This window comes from Ictidomys tridecemlineatus, chromosome 1, assembly GCF_052094955.1.
Source record: "Ictidomys tridecemlineatus isolate mIctTri1 chromosome 1, mIctTri1.hap1, whole genome shotgun sequence".
In the NCBI taxonomy this organism is placed as follows: Eukaryota; Metazoa; Chordata; class Mammalia; order Rodentia; family Sciuridae; genus Ictidomys; species Ictidomys tridecemlineatus.
The window spans coordinates 232,377,846-232,395,291 of NC_135477.1; the positions used below are offsets into that span (position 1 = coordinate 232,377,846).

Genomic DNA, 17,446 nt, shown 5'->3' on the forward strand with positions numbered 1-17,446 from the left:
ACTTCTCAGAGAGAAATTTCAGAGAAAAGGAACAGAGCACAGAATATATGAGATATTTTCACTTCCTTTTAAAATTTTTAATGTCTATTAAATGGAAATATGATTTATTAGGAAGTGAATCTAGAACATTTGATTCTCACTGTGTGATTGGGATAAAAATCAAAAGAAACAATAAAAGCCTTAAATTGATAATATGATTAGTCACAGTCCAATCGCATGGTCCATCAGTGTTAGAGTCTTAAATTTTTTGCTGACAAAATAGAGAAATGGAGGTTTAAGTTGAATGAGTACTATAAATCTCCCTCTATTAGGATATTTAATTAGGAAATGTATTGTTAAACATTACAAAGTAAAGGGCTAAAAATTGATTTGAGAGCAATAGCATGATGCTCTATACAGGGGATTTCTGTTGGGTTGGTGAGGATACCTCCCTGAGGAGTGCAGGGCAGGTGTTGGATGATATCTTTAGAAAAATAGGAGGATATAAAGAGCATAGGGTATTTCTGCAGACACCTTCCAATATATTCAGTGAGAGCAGCTTCAAGTTGAGTATTAGATTTCATAAGGTATCTTTTCATTTGAAAAGTATAGAAGCAAAAATAAATAAATTGTATATCTTGAAAAATAATAAAGCCTAGAGTCATGTCTACTGGATAATAATTAGTAAGTATGGAAAGTCTAGCCAGAACTGAGACCCTCTATTGTGAGAAAAAGCACTTTAAACTTTGAAGGGTACCAAGTAATGCAGACTAGAGATGAAATAACCCCCCTTGAAGACACTATGCTGAGATATGAATTTGATGCTTTAAAAAAGAACACTTTATGAGGTCATGAACAATAAATGTGAAGATAGCTATCCTTTGTAGTACTCTGTTAATATAAGTTATAAGTTATCTAAGCAGTTCTTTTTGAAAATTGTCATCTCAGAGCATTCTCACAAATTTCATTAATATTTAATGGCTTTGGAAAACGTGGTAAATTCAGAGTTGCATTGTCCATAAATGGTTGATGTAACAGCATTTGACTAATCTGTATCCCTTAAAATTAAGACATAATAAAAAAATTATTTATCACTTACATTTCTTCAGTGCATTGAGGTTTTAGTGCATGTAAAACTAAAATACACAGAACAGTGGATTTTCTGTTCTTTACATAACAGACATATATTTCAATAAGGTGAAAGATGTGCATTTTCATTAAGACAAGCATTGCTCTGTAAAATACTGCAGCTGGTAATAGAGGCTACAGAGTATGGAAAAAGAGAAACTGTGCATTAGTCATGTCAGATTGTTTAGATTCTGTTGGTTTATTTTCAATGACTTGACATTTTATCATTTCTAGAATCTCAACAGCAATAAAGCTGGGGTCATTCAGATTAATTCAGAACTCTGAAGTAATCTTCAGCTGTGCCAAAGTCGAATCATTTATGATGTACTATGAAATTACACTGCCATCATCTTCTGGGTGTCCTACTTTTGGTGCATATGAAATATCTTAATGGCACTACCTGTACAACACAGATTAAGAAATAAAACAGATGACAAGAGATTGTACACACAGTAAAATATATATTTACATATTCATCGAATGCACAAATGATGCTTTCCCAAAATCCCTTGGGAAAGAAGAAATATTACAGGTAATGATCTAAGGTGGAATTTTAGTGACCAAATTTATAAACTTTCCTTCAATTTTTCCCTTTTAGAAAATTCAGAAGCATTAATGAAACTATCAAGAGAGATATATTTATTTAAAAGAATATAAATAATGTTTTAATTTACTGAGAAAATATAAAGATATAACCAAATATATTAAATGAATGAAAAAATTATAAATATCATGAAATCTTTCAGTAATGTGAAAATTTTTTAAAAAGATGAAATAAATTGTTACAAATGTACTTTTGAAATACATTTTATATTTAAAGCAATAAGTCTTCAGATAATAAAAAAATATGTAAGAGCTCAACATTCAACTATTTATAAAGATCATTTGTATATGACAGGTAATAATTGGTGCTTAAAAATACTAGAAGTTCATTGGATTAGATAAATGAGAATGAAGGGAAGGGAGAGATGGGAATAGGAAAGACCACAGAATAATTTGGACATAACTTTCCTATGTTCTTATATAAATATACACCCACTATAACTCCACATTGGAAACCAAAAAAATGGGAAGTTATACTCCATGTATGTATAATATGTCAAAATATATTTTACTATCATGTATAACTAAAAAGAACAAATAAAAAATTTAAATACTAGAATGCTAGAAATACGAAATGTTTAAGAATAAATTGATAAGAATTATTAAAGACTTTAAGAACTCAAAACTGTATCCTTGAGCCCACCTAAATAATTATACTATTTTTTAAAAAAGTTTACTTTTAATATTCAGAATGTGCATGTACATGCATATACATACACAATCACCTATCTGTAGATTACATAATTAGATTTAGACATAGAATTGTTTAAATAATGATCCTGTATGCTTTTTCCTTGAAATGCCATCTAATTGCACCTAATTGCATATGATTTGATTTCTTAAGCAGATGTAATAATACACAAATAATGTAGTATGTAAAGAACATACCATGAGAAAGCAAACAACATCTTTGTAAATAAAAAAAAGAAAAACTTTATAGAAACTTTACCTATATCTCTGTGACTTTGGACAAAATATTTAGTGAGTCTTTTATTTGTAAGATCAACGTAATAATAATTTTGATTAACCTTATAGATTTATTTTCAAAAATTCACTGGTACAATAGTAAATAAAATTTAGTATTTTATATATATATATATATATATAATTTATATTATCCATTACTACTAATTAAATTTGAAATGATATTTTTATTGATAATGTCCCCATGAATATGCAATATAATATTTTTTCTATATGAATAACAATAAGAAAGAGAAAGCTGCATATAAATGTGTGAGAATGAAAGAAAGTGAGAGATGTTGAAAAATTATTTTAAATTTTACTGAAATATTTATTTTCTTCTGAAAATTGGAGAATTCAGGAATAACAAAATATTTTGATAGTTTAGTAATATTTTATGTCCTCTGTCTTCAAAATCCTAAAGCAGTTTTTTAATTAAAAAAATAAAGTCCACAAGAAAAGACCTTTCTGATGACAAAATTGAATTCAAGCTGGGCTTTAGCCAAACACATTAAACATCTGTAAATAGGACCTCAGGAATGACAAATCTATCCTACTCATTCTCAGAATGTCTATGAGACCAGTGACAATAAATGTGAAGAGAACTAGTGTTCATTCTACTCTACTGATATAAGCTTTCTAAAAAGGTTTTGAAATTTTTCATCTTAAATATGCTCACAAACTTATCATTACCTAAAGCCATTGAAAAACTTGTATCAATTGAAAGAGAAACATTTTCTAGCAATGATTGACTTAGTAAAAGTGCAGAGGCTGAACACCTTTTAAAATGTCAAGGATTGGGCACCAACAACTTTATTATTTTAGTTAAATTATTCCCCCTTTAAAATACAATAGTAGAAAAAAAATAAAGGAAATTCAAAGAACTCAGAAGAGGAAAGTAAAACAAAATGTTTGTAAAATCTAGTGCAAGTTAAAAATGCTTATATCTAATACAATCTCAGTTCTCAAAAACTAAAAGAGAAAAGAATGTTTACAAAGGTTATAAATGTCCCTTCTAAATTGTACATGCATGTACATGAATTGTTAAATATATATCTAAAATAATGGATTAAGTTTTATAAATTCTATGTAATGATAGCAATAAATCTTTTCTAAGAGTGATAAGAACTCTAAAACTTCTGGTTCTATGCAAATAAAACAATGCAAAAATATAGGGCCAGATGTAAATCATATTTATATAGTAAGTTAATTACTTAGCATGCCTATAATTCAGGTAAGAGATTATGTCCAACTGCAGCTTCTAGTAGCTTTGTCCACAAGATGATGAAGACAATATAAAAATGGATAAACAGATTTTTTATAGTTTTGTCTTTTTCAGAATTCAATAATTTTCTTTTGAATGATTACATAAGAGCATAAATTTGTACCATCTTACTTTTAAAAATATGTATATATTGTGTAATGTTCAAATGAGTTTAAACATATCTAGGAGTGTTAACAATTTAGTGTCATTGAAGAATTTAATTGAAAAATCACAAATATTAATCTAGCATGGCAACCTCAAAGGTCTGAAGCAATGTTTATAATTCCATTCCGTGTGTGATTTTTAGACTGAGAGTCTGAACAGAGCCAACTTGATATTGGGTCTGTGAGGTCATCTAATAGGAAACAATCCACAGAACCATCAATCCATAGAATCAATCCACAGAAACAACCACATGAAAAAGCTAATAGGCTAAGAATTTCCCTGCCTTATAATTTTCTTTGTTCAGCTACTCCCACTGGGATCTATCAACTCCAATATCAGAAGGACCACTGGTACATTAATCTGTATAGATTCTCATCTTGTTCCTGTCCTTTCCATATCCACTTGAAAAGCTTGATTTATCATTTCAATAAAATATTAACCTGTGGCCTACATATATTTTCAATGCCCCCCTCCTTTTTTTCGTACCAGGGATTGAATTCAGGGATGCTTAAACATTGAGCCACATCCCCAGCCCTTTATCATATTTCATTTAGAGACAGAGTCTTCTGAGTTGCTCAGGGTCTTGCTAAATTGCTGAGGCTGGATTTGAACTTGTGATTCCCCTGTCTCAGCCTCCCAAGCTGTTGGCATTACAAGGGTAAGCCACCATGCCGTGCCTGGTTTCTGACATTCTTTTATTACTATATCTGACAAAAGCCAACCCTTAATAGTCATAATTAATCTTCTAAAGAGGAGAGACGTATGACTAAGAAAAAACAAGAACGACAGCTAGATATTGGTTTAAATTATGATCATTAACCTCGAATTCACCTTCCTCATTGCTTGCAAAGTATGCAGATGCTAAAGTAACTACCATTCTCTTTTCATTTCTATTTTAAACCAATCCACTCTCCACAAACTCAGCTTTACTAACTTCACTAATTCTTTTCCCAGATAAAGACTGTGAACTGTATTTCACAGAATGAAATTAGAATGGTGTTATGTAGATTTTTCACTTTCCCAAACCTGCAAACAATCCCTCACTAATATTCCTGTTATTGGAATAGGTACAGCATGTTCATTTTTCTCCTTCTGCCTCTCTCCATTTCCTCAGTGAATGACTTTCCTTGGATGAAAACAATGTTGAGCCCGAACATCATCTGCAGCAGTAACTACAATATAGTGGTCAGTTTTTTTGTTCCCCATTAATTCTCCAAGGTATTACTCCCCAACTGTAGGACACAGCAAAGTTAGGGGTTTGGTGTGTCCTTGTTTTAAGGTCTAGTTTTGCTTCTCCAGGTCTGATTTATCTGAGTGGCAGTGAGTGAAGGGCTCTTGGAAGCATCTCATCTTGCAACCCCCAAGAGCAAGGAATTGCCTCTACTTTGATAGAACACTGCCACACCTTCCAGATCCCTCAGTGATGCACTCCACACACAGATTCTCAATATGAGGAAAATCTCCTTTGTAGGACTTAAAATGACTCTTGGGTATTTTTCCCTTCTGCAGCCACATCTTTACCCTTCCTTTTGTTATCATGTAATTATTTTTACAAACACCTTTCCTTGGGTACTTCAACATTCTTAAACATATGGAAAACACTAGCCCAAGGATTTGCTCCCTGTCTGGGAAAATAACAGCAGCCATTGTGATCTGTCCTGGTTGCCAGGGAGGCTCTTATCCACATACCAGAGGCCAGGAAAAGAGCAACCACATTCCTTACTTTGATTATATGGGGACTCTTCATCACTCTCTTAAAGAATACCTCTGCATAAACTTTTCTATTATTCTCCATACTCTATAAAAAGTGTTTCTTAAAAAAAAAATCACAAAATATCTTGTTCTGACTAATGACTCAAACAGTCTTAAATGCATCCTGACATTTTCATTTTAAATTCTGCATTTGACTTGGGACAATACTTGGCTAGATGATATTCACTGCATTTTAGCATCATGGTAAAAACTTCAATAATACACTTTTATTACATCTGTAAGCATCCCCCTCCAGCTTTTTAGCCAATTTCAATTGAGCTATCCTTCATCTTCCCTTCTTACTATTGAACTCCAGCAATATGCAAATACTGATACAATGTATCACACAGTCTGTTTTCACAATCAATATTCTTCTTAACTGAGATATTCCCAAGAATAGACAGTGTTTACATTTGATTATTTCACAAAAGTTTTCTTTTGCTCCAAACTGAATCCAGGCACTCTTTTAATTACTGTCCCCTTTTTAACATAATTTCTCCTTTATTGTCACTGTGACCTATTTCTACCTAACAAGCAAGCCACATGTAGATTTAGGCTGGGTTTTTGAAGCCACTATTCTGTTAAAGATTTCCTCTGATATGGCCAGTTTTATTTCTTTGTCATTAAATTCTTAACAATTTTTTTCTGCATCATTCAACCCTCTTGATCACTCCCTCTTTTTTGAAGCACAATTCTAACACTTCTTACACTCTCTATATAGAGTTCTGGTTTCTCCCACTTCACAGCTGTCCCCTCCCCAATGCCCTTTATTATGTCCTCAAGATCAGATAAAATTCCTGCTGCATGTTAGCATCATATGGAAAGATTTGGATACAACGCTGCAGCCCAAGAATAACCCAAAGAGGAGTTACCTTAGTGGTTCTGTGTTTAGACCTGAATAACAGGATTTTTTACACTCCTTCTGGTTCTATTGACAATCATGGTCAAGAGCCATTGTCTCCAGACATCCCTTTGATTTTTTTCTCCTCTAGTTAATTTCATCTATCCTCTTGATTTCATTTAATATCTTCACACTAATTTTTTAAAAATATTTTAAATTTCTCTATATACAACTTCTGAGTTTCATACTTGGCAAACCATTATGATGTTCCAAAACTTCAAGGCATCGATCTTGATGCATTCCACATAGAGCCTATAGGATTGCCATGTCCCCCAAAAGATTTCTAATACGCACTATCTCAACAAGTAGTATTTCTCCAGTTCCATAAATTAAAATCCTCCATTGATAGAAAATAAATAGAACCATTTTTATCCAATAAAATTGTTCAAATCTATACACATATTATCATTTTCACAACTACCATAGTCTTCAATAACAGAGATCGCACACATATTTCTTCTCTGTATTACTGTTATTGTGTGCTAACTGAGTCTCCCGTAGTACTTCTCTCTGAGGTACCTGCAATGTCTTCCTCATGCTCTTATGCAAGAAGAGACAGAGTCATGTCTATCTCTCACAGGGAGTGAGTATATTATTTTCTGTCACAGAAATAACATGGAATAAATGTATAAAGCTTTTAGAAAGTCAATGGACATGAATGTGGAGGAAAGAAAGACATTTTTAAATAGATATTACCCTTCAAGGAGAATAAACATTTTTAGGAATCATTTCTAAACTGCTTTACATTTTGTAGCATGTTTCTAAAATCTTTCCCATCATTAAATATTTTTATCATCACATTAGAACTATGATGTCTATACTGTTTTCATAATTCCCATTCATACCCTGGTAGGGTATGACTATGAACATACATATTGAGTAGGGAGGGAATGCAGGTATAAGCCCTGAGTTTTAGTGTTTGTCAACTTCTATGGCATAAGAACTCCCACCATAGACAATTTCAAGTCAACAATGTGTCATCATTGAACACAGTCCTGGGAGATTTGCCCTATAAGCTCAGATAATCTGTTCAACACCTGTTTCAGGTGTTATAGGTTATGAGAAGTACCAGTCAAGTGGCATCTCTGACCCACAGAATGATTACTTTATTTGGTTTGTCCACTTGGTCTCATTTTACTACCTGAAATCAATTAAACTGAGGCAATATTTTGTTAGTAAGCAAGCTTTTCAAATACAAATAACTCAAAATTAATACTTTCAGCCATATTGAAGCATGCACATTTCAATAATGTGTGATTTAGTGGGTTAGGCATAAGCAGGAGGGTTTCTATTTTCAAAGTTTAAAGAGCACAGTCAGTGAAAATATGGAGAAAAAGATCATTAGGATATATAAAAAGATTCAAAAGGGGATGAGGCTTTAAAGATAAAATTAATTTATATCTACACTCTTTCTATGCCTATAGTGTAAAAAAAGAAGGAAAACTGACTACATTTTTTTTCTGGATTTCTGATTCTCCTTTCATTTTTACAAAATACATCGTATGCAAGTATAAATATTTACATCTAATACTGCAGTTATAGTAACTACAGTTTCAATAAACATATCTATATTTCCCTACAAATCTAATCGTCCTTTATAATTTTTTTCAAAAAATTGCATTGGAATTTCAACAGCCCATTTATATTACTTAATTATTATCAGAATAAAAACCTCTTTCACTTTCTATAAACTATATATATATATATATATATATATATATTCAATACATATGAATTATATACTCACTATTCCTGTTACACGGTAATAAACATGATGTAGATCTTGGCAAGAGTTCACATCCTTTCAAGTGCATCAATAACTTTCCATTGTTCATTCATCTTAACAGAGTGCATTTAATATTCCCTTAAATCCTCCATTAAATATGTAAACATTTCTTTCAGTTGATTTTATCCCTATAATTTCTGATTAATCAAATAAGATATAGCACATTAAGAATTCTAACATATATTCTCAAGTAACTTTATCAAAATATTCCACACAAAAAAATTGAGCACCTTTAAACTAAGAGCCTATCTGGGCATGGTGGTACATGCCTGTAATCCCAGCAGTTCAGGAAGCTGAGGTAGGAGCATCACAAGTTCAAAGCCACCCTCAGCAAATTTATGAGGGAGGCCCTAATAAATTTAGCAAGACTCTGTCTCAATATAAAAATAAATAAATAAAAATGGCCAAGGACGTGGCTCAGTGGTTATTTGCCATTGGGTTCAATTCCTGGTACCAAAAATAAGCAAACTAACAAACTTTTAATAAATATTTAGACTTTCAAGACTGAGGTTGTGGCTCAGTGGTAGAGCACTTGCCTTGAACCTGTGAGCCACTGGGTTTGATCCTCAGAACCACATAAAAATAAAGAAAAATAAAGATAACTATAGATATAGATATAGGTAGATAGATATAGAAATACTTAAAACAAATAAATAAATATTTGGATTTTCAAATTCAGCTGACCTCATCTATTTATTCAAAGGATTGGTTACTTATGAATTTACTTTTGAGACTTTAATAAGGTAATCTGGAAGAGATGAAGTTTTGTAATGGTCTCATGGCAGAGTTTAGTTTCTTTTAGCCAAAACCAATTCCTTAACTGACAGTCCAACTAGTTGTCTCTTAATTTGATTTCTTAATGGCCATCATACCATCATGAATCATGTGCATATGCACTGGCTTTTCTTTTTTGCTATTGCCTGTATTTGACTGTTGGACTTCCCCTGTTTAGTTGCCAGTACTTTAATGTTTCACAAGCCTATTACTACAAATCTCTTCATGTATAAATACCTGTAATTTATTTTTCAGGAATGGTTTCAATGCACTCTTTGATTTTTTTTCTCTCTCCCCCCTCTCTTTCTCCTTCCTTCTTTCCTTCCTTCCCTTTCTGTCTTTTCACTTCCACTTTTTCATAGTTCTATGTATACAAACCTTTAAATAGGATGTCATGTTTTGCAGTGGTGTAAGTATTTCAGTATAGCTTTGGTTTCCCACTAACACTATTATAAGAATATTATTTCAGGAATCAATGTAGATATCATTTCTTCCAACATTTCCATTGTTCTGTAATGATATGGATTCTCATCAAGTACATTTATATATATTGTGCTCATAAGTTTATCACTGTTTTTATTCCAAGTTGTGTGATTGTCAGTTACTTAAAAAAATCTATACTTGGTGCTTGAGGGAAGAAATTTAAAATTTTATTCTCTTTATGCAGGTTCAAATAAAAAATTATATTATTTTTGCATTATTCAATTACTTCAATTCATTACTTCAATAAAACTGCAGTTTTAATTATTATTGAATGATATATTTTATTACATCTAATATTTGTTAATAAGGTATATTTCTTACATATCAAAATTTTTTTTCCAAGGGTTTACTATTACACTTGGTTCTGTGTTGCTCTTATTAACAAAACAGTTTCAAAATCCAGTTTCTTTGTCTGAATAGCTCCTAAGACCAATAATAAAGCAAAAATTAAGTAGAGAAATGTCAACCATATGGTAGCTTTAGGATTCTTTCACCACTATGGTTAAAGACTGTCACTAATGTCAAAAATTTAAGTAATAAAGACTTGATCTGCTTATTTTTTCATCTTCTTATAACTTCATTTTCCTTTCAAGATTTTTCATACTCTAATGATTAACAGAGCATGATTTCTTTAACTCAGTTATTTTTTCTCTTTGTGTGAGAGTTCATGTATCACTTCTTTGCTTATATGTCTTAGAATTATTTCTTTGTGGTTTCGATTTTGAAAACACTTTTTAAAGGATTTTAAAGCCTTTTTCAATGGCCTTTTGCTTTCTCCCCTCCATCAAGCTCATCATATTAACACAAAAGCCATCTTCCTGCTGAAGTCATTTCTTCATTGCTCTTCATCTTACTTAACTTCCTCTTTGAGTCTAGAAGATCCCAATGTCCTTTCCATTCTGTTATTGAAATATCTCCAGGCCCTGCTTCACTTACTGTTTCTGTGGGCTTTCTCTACACTATTGGATACTTCAGTCCTTATCACATATCAAAGCTGTTTTATCTAAAAAGCAATACATGGCATTGCCCTTCTGCAATAATGTAACATAAATACATATTGTACACGTATTACAACTTTGTAATATTTGTAGCCAACTTTCTCCAAGCTCAAAGGCTTTGATTAGGCATATTATGGGGGGTGTTATTAGGTTTTTGTTTCTTTATTTTTTGTGTGTGTTTGGTGAATAAACAGGTCGCCTGCCCTTATCCAGAATTTCCAGGCAAGATGGGCAGCGAGGTGTAAAAAATGCACTCGAGAGTAACAAGGAAGCTTGTGAGAGGAACTGAGTGATCCTCACCACATCCAGATGAGTAGTTCAAGGCCTTCTCTGAACTCAAAGGCCAGGAGATATTCTATTTTATCCTAAAGTGTGATTTTGCTATTCTGAGACTGTGTGTATGCATATGTATATATAACCACATAAATATCTATGTGCGTATATGTTTATACTTTTGAATTGATCCCATTACTTACATAAGTTGATTTCATAATATGTACTTTAAATCAGCTTGTTAGATGGTTTAGCCACTTAAAATTCATGTAATAGAAATCATTAATATTTTTGTAGCTTACTTACAAATAAAGATCCTCTAGAGATATCCCTCATTGTAATAGATAGGAGCCATATAACTCTCATGCAAAACATTTTTAAAAGAAAATACTTTCTCTTCATATGATTTCAGATAGAGTTCTTTTTGTAGGTATTGGATTATTTCCACTTCTGATCCAGTATTGTTGGTTTCATTTGTGGACACTTTTCTGGGTTATGTGGAGGATCTTTTTGGGTAAACATAGGCATCAAAAATAAATTTCCACTCTAGAGAGAGAGTTAATTTAAAAATGGAGTTCCTGGATGAATCTCTTTTACTTTTAAAACAATATAGCATTGCAATTTTATTTCTGAAACTGAGTCATTATAAGAGTTAAGTGAGAAGGAACATCCAAATCATTGTCACACAACAATTTCTATGTTGTGTGAAACATAGTACTTTATTAGTCAATACCATAGTCATCATCATCATTATCAGACTGAGAAAAGTTATAAAATCCTGGAGCAATCAATTTTAAATCAACAGTAAAATGACAAACTATTTCCATAAGTTTTATACAAATACATTTGCCATTTATGTTTTCTCATCTCCTTTTATAGAAGAAAATGGATGCAAATGGGGGCTTAATAAGTCATACATGCATATGAATATACACATTGCCATAAAGCACTGTGATAAGTAAATTCTAAGAAATTATGTTGTGCATGTTTAAGCAATGGAAAAAGTATGTCAAATTCATCTGAAGCAAGATTTTTTATCATAACTGCTTAAGAGTCATGAGCAAATATAGCTAGTCTGGGGAATTCTCCTTTAAGTTATTTATGTAGGAAATACATGTTTTCTTGACATTAACATTCAAATAGATATCATTTCAGTTCATAATTTTATGTCACATTTGCTGTTTAATTGCTCCATATGAGAAATGTTTCTGCTAAATGAGCACTGGCCTCGAAAGAAATGGTTTTACTGTGTATAAATGTATTCTGTCTTTTCCTCTGAAGAATGTAACTCAAAATGATGTTACACTAAAAAGGTTTTGACACAAAGACATGTAAAACTTCAGGCAGTTGGACTAATATTTTATTCATGCAAAACATGAAAACCTCCTTCTTTCAAATAATTCAACAATATCTCCCATTTATTATAATACCAGACAGTGGTTCAAATGTGCATGTAATGCAATCATAAAATAATTTGATCACAGTGATCTGCTATGTAATTTTCTATTGCCCTCTCATTTTTCTCTTTATGAGTATAGGCATTTTAATATATGTTATGATTGTTTTAGAGGTGCATTTAAAATAATATTGTTTTAGAGTGGCATATAAAGAAAATCATAGTTTTTATTTTTAATATCACGTTAAATTAGAAGAATTGTGAACTTCAGAGTTTAAAAACTTGTAACTTCAATTCATTGTTGATGACTGAGTATTTATCTCTCTAAGGGTCCATCTTCTTTATAGGCAAATGTGATAAATATTAATCTAATAATGTTATTGTGGCTGGGATGGCGCTTGGCGATCAGCCAGTAGGTGGTGCTGTGGGTGGTGACAGAAAAAAATAGACCACCTCCAGGATAGGTCCAGGACTCTTCCACCCTCATGGACAGCTTGTGCCTCCCCTTACAGACCATGGGAAGGGTGTACACGTGAACTCACTCCACCCCTCTGACCTTTATCCTGATTGGCTCCTGTGCATTATATTAGCTGTGTGTACTTCCTCAATAAACAAGATCCTGCTTTGACCTGTCACCCTAACGTGTCTGATTGTCCTTCCGCAGCGGGGCTGGGTGAGGGCTCCTGGGTGCCGGCGGCCAGTCAACCTTTGCCTTTCTTGGCTCATCCTGGTCGGGGCCTGCTTTCCCCATCTCTCCTGCAGGTCAGGAGGAAACCAGGGGCTAAAACCCTGACACCTACCCACTAGTAGGACATCTTTCCACTGGTAGTGGTTTTGAATTTCTGACATGGAAACACCACTATCACCCATATAAATAAGAATGTCACATTTCCCAGAACGTATTTGCTACACTATAGATTCCACATGCTTTATATACACAAAACCTGAATCTGAACCCATGTTTAATATCCTACATTTTACAAGCAAATAGAATAATCACTCAATCTATACTACTCAATAATCTATCACAGCTTGCCATATTTAAAGCAGACATAAATAAAAACAGAAAGAAAGGAATAAGAAAGAACTAAAGGAGAAAAGAAAAACATGGAAAGCTTTTAGAATTGGAATCATATTCTTTAATGAGATCATATAATAGAGAACCAAATTAATTATTTGTTTCTCCTTTTAAATTGTTTTCTGTTTTCCTCAATAAAAATGTAAAAAAATATTGCTTTAAGGAATTTTGTGTTATTGCTCATAACGTTATCTAGTAAACTTTGTTATACACTTTCCATGTTCTAAAAGTTTGATGTTATCTTTGAAACAAATTCATACATTTTTTAAATTGACAGAAACTATGTATGTTTATCATGAACCACATGGCATTTTTAAATATGTGTTCTGGTAGAATGGTTCAATTAACTAATCAACATATGCATTAAAGTATAATGATTTCTAAATGCCATTCCAAACATTTGGCCATTAGATTTTCTGATTACTAAATAAAAAAATATATCAATGAAGAAAATATAGGTTGAAACTAAAAAGAAAAAAGTGACAAAGCATTCAAATATGAAAACATGTAGCCAAAGCAATAAAACATAAAATTATTTAAATATTCTTAGTGCTACAGATTTTAGTAGATGAACTCCCTAATTGTCCTTCTGAAATGGAAAAAGAAAAATCATTTTGGTTTTTAAACTCTCTAGACAAATAACGACCTGGCGATTTAATCAAATTTCTTATAAAACTATGACTAAAACCATTCAGCGTCAATATTCTAACTCTGAGGAACAGAGAAATGATTCCCCAAAATGCACTGGGAAGTGAATAGGTACTGATTGGTGTTAAATGTAATACTGTAACAGAAAACTAGATGAAATACAAGTGAGAAATACTCATTTTCAAAGGGAAACACAGAGTTATAGAGAGGATACAGGTGTGAACCATTCTATTATCAAAAGGAACTGTAGCAATTTTCACCTATTGCAAAACTAAAATGAAATAACTAGTCAGAACTAAAATAATAAAATATCATCAATATTATCCTATGCACAAAAGTATATGAAAATAGTTCCATGTGTATAATTTACAAAAACAGAGTCACAGAATTATTATGTTAAATATATAATAAAAAATATGATGGTACATGTGTTATAAATATGATGTCTTATATCAGATTATGCATATTTGTGTTACATCTTAAGTTAATAATGTATCAGGGTAAGATCCCACCTAAACAACTATAAATATTTTGTTTTAGTTAACATTGATTTAATAAGTCTGATTGTTCAATTATTAACTCTATTTTCTATTAAAATAACATGGGACGTGAATTACATTGAAATTATAAATTCTGAAGTCATGCAATTTTTATCTGTTGACTTATGCTCCCTGAAACCAAAACAATGTCTGGGAATTGATTTTAATTGCTAATGCATTATATGACATTGTAAGTCAATAATTTCAAATGGCTCTGCAGATTTTGAGTTAGGGTAAATTACATACTTTTGGGGAAGCGAGGTGGATTGTCATTGACGTCACTGAGGGTGATGTTGACTACTGTTGTTCCAGCCAGTCCTCCTAGTTGTCCTCCCATATCTTTGGCTTGAATGAGAACTTGGTATTGTTCTTTGACTTCTCTATCCATGTTTGGCAAAGCTGTTCTAATAATACCTTAAGGGGGAAATAGTAACAGAAGACAAACATCACAAATCCTGTACTTTCCATAATAAAATAGATTGCAACCATGATAAAATGATTCTATGTAGATTCACTAGCAAAGTTAAAAATCATATGCTAGTGAAAAATCATGTGTTATTTAAAAACACCTTAAATGCTCAATACTTAAGATATAATTTAATGTATTTTGGAAACAACCCTACAATGAGATACAGAGCAGCAGTGAGGAATTATTAAAAACCACCATATTAGTTCTAAAATGTAATTAAGAACATTAGGTTAAATTTTATTTATACAAATGTGTCTATTTCAAATAAGAATTATTTAAAAAATTGGTAAACATAATCATGTGAAAAAATGTACATGATCAATTTCTGTTGAGTGTTCACTTTCTAATGATTACCATTTTCTTCTTCACTTTCATTTTCTAGGACAAATATGCCACTTAGTTTTTTTAAATTCATGAATAATCTTCTTTGCACATTATATTTTGTCTTTCGCATCTCCCTCAGTTACTTTAGCAATAGATTTTTTATTTAGGTATAATTAAGCTTTATAATTGCTGGGACTTCTGTCTCCTTTGTCACCAGGTCCTCCAGCACCTAGGACAGAGCCTGATATTTGGAAGGAACTCAACAGCTGGTTGACCAGATAAATGACTGTTTGAGTGAATTTATCCATAATTACATTTTTAGTCATAAATTTAATGGTTCATATGCATATTTATACATGATGTTCATTTTCTACTTTTGTGTCCAAATTTAGAACTAATTTATATTTACACTTATTCATAAGGAAGTAAGTAAAAGCTTCCAGCATTCTTTGCCCCAAAAAAAAAAAATCTGAATGCATTTTAAACCTAATTCCTATTTGCAGTCAATGGTTTTAGGGTAAGATGGGACAGCCTTTGGCTTCAACCTGTGTGGCATTGATAGTGTTGTTTCTTAAGGGAGCAAGTATGAATGACAAAGAGTATCAACAGGAGCACATAGCATTGAAATCACAAACCAAATATGCATCCTAATTTATCTTTACTTTCTACTTACTATCCAACTACCAAATGCCATTTTGAAGCCAATTCAGATTTAACTGCAATCTGAAATTTCTTTTGACACTTGGAAGAAATAATTATAAAATGACAGCCTTCATTTTGCTACTGATGTTTTATTCAAAAATTGGTACTGACACCATTTTGATTCAATCTGTTTGTCTCCAGCTTAAGCTCCTGATGCTTTATTTCCAACTAAATCTTACAACTAAGATTTCTCATCTCTAGTTTTTTAATGTCTCTATCCTGCCTACCTTAATCTGTGTGACTTCTTTCTGAATTAGGCTTTCTGCAAATTTTAGATAAATTCCTGAGTTTGGTTCATACGTTTATATGCTTACTGACTTCTTGTTCTATTCACTAAGGCCTAGCTTTATACAATTTATTTTAAATATAATAACTACAAATATATGTAAAATATTTTTATTTGTTTAATTCATTTGTGTTTGAAAATCCTCAATATGAAATTAGAGAGAAAGAAAAGGGAGAGAAGGCAGGAAAGAGAGAAAGGGAGAGAGAATTATGGACTTGTTTCTTTCTGCTTAGTGAAGTGTATAAAAAAGCTATCTACTGAGATGAAGTTAGATCAAAACATTAAGATACAATTGCAAAGGGGGTAGATACATATAACTCACTTTCAGAATATCTGTTTTTTCCTGTGATCTTTTTCCCCCTGTGATTTTTAATTTTGTCAAGATGTCCCCATGGCCCCTGCCACCCTGCCCTCTTCATCTGCCCTGGGTATGATAGGTGACCTGCCTTCTGCTCCCTGTCTTCCTTTGGTACCATGTTGCCTAACTAACTATAAGGTAGTACATTAAAATTTTGGAAGAGCAAGAATATATGTGGTGATGAGAATGATGCTCTTACCCCCATCACTTTCATTCAATAACCATGGTTCTACAAAAATAAAATGCAACATTTTCACATTTTTATAACTTGTACAAATCTGGGGAATCAAGAAGACTATAATATTGAACATGAAAAGAGAATTTTTCATTACATCACTTTTTAAAATGCTGAAAATTTCTCTTTCTGCAGGAAATTATTCCTCTTATGGCCATTTGTTTATCAATCAATTAAAAAATTAAAACCAATCAAACAAGCAAGAATAGATTGCATGGTTTTGATGTAGGAGGAGTTTGCAAAGAACTGAGCTGCAGTTCTTCCATACCAGGCAGCAAGTAGCAGAAGAAAATGCTTCATGCCAACTAAGTTTTCATGTTAGTATTATGTGTCCATCCTATC

General features: G+C 32.0%; 1 protein-coding gene across 4 annotated transcripts in view; it reads right to left on the reverse strand.

The window, feature by feature from the left end:
• Nucleotides 1-17,446, reverse strand: part of Cdh12 (cadherin 12) — a 939,290-nt gene that overhangs the window by 63,994 nt on the left and 857,850 nt on the right. For all 4 annotated transcript variants that reach the window (XM_078016895.1, XM_078016900.1, XM_021720037.3 and 1 more), the window contains exon 7: nt 14,977-15,144. In XM_078016895.1, the coding sequence (XP_077873021.1) occupies nt 14,977-15,144 (168 nt within the window). The remainder of the gene's footprint in view (nt 1-14,976; nt 15,145-17,446) is intronic.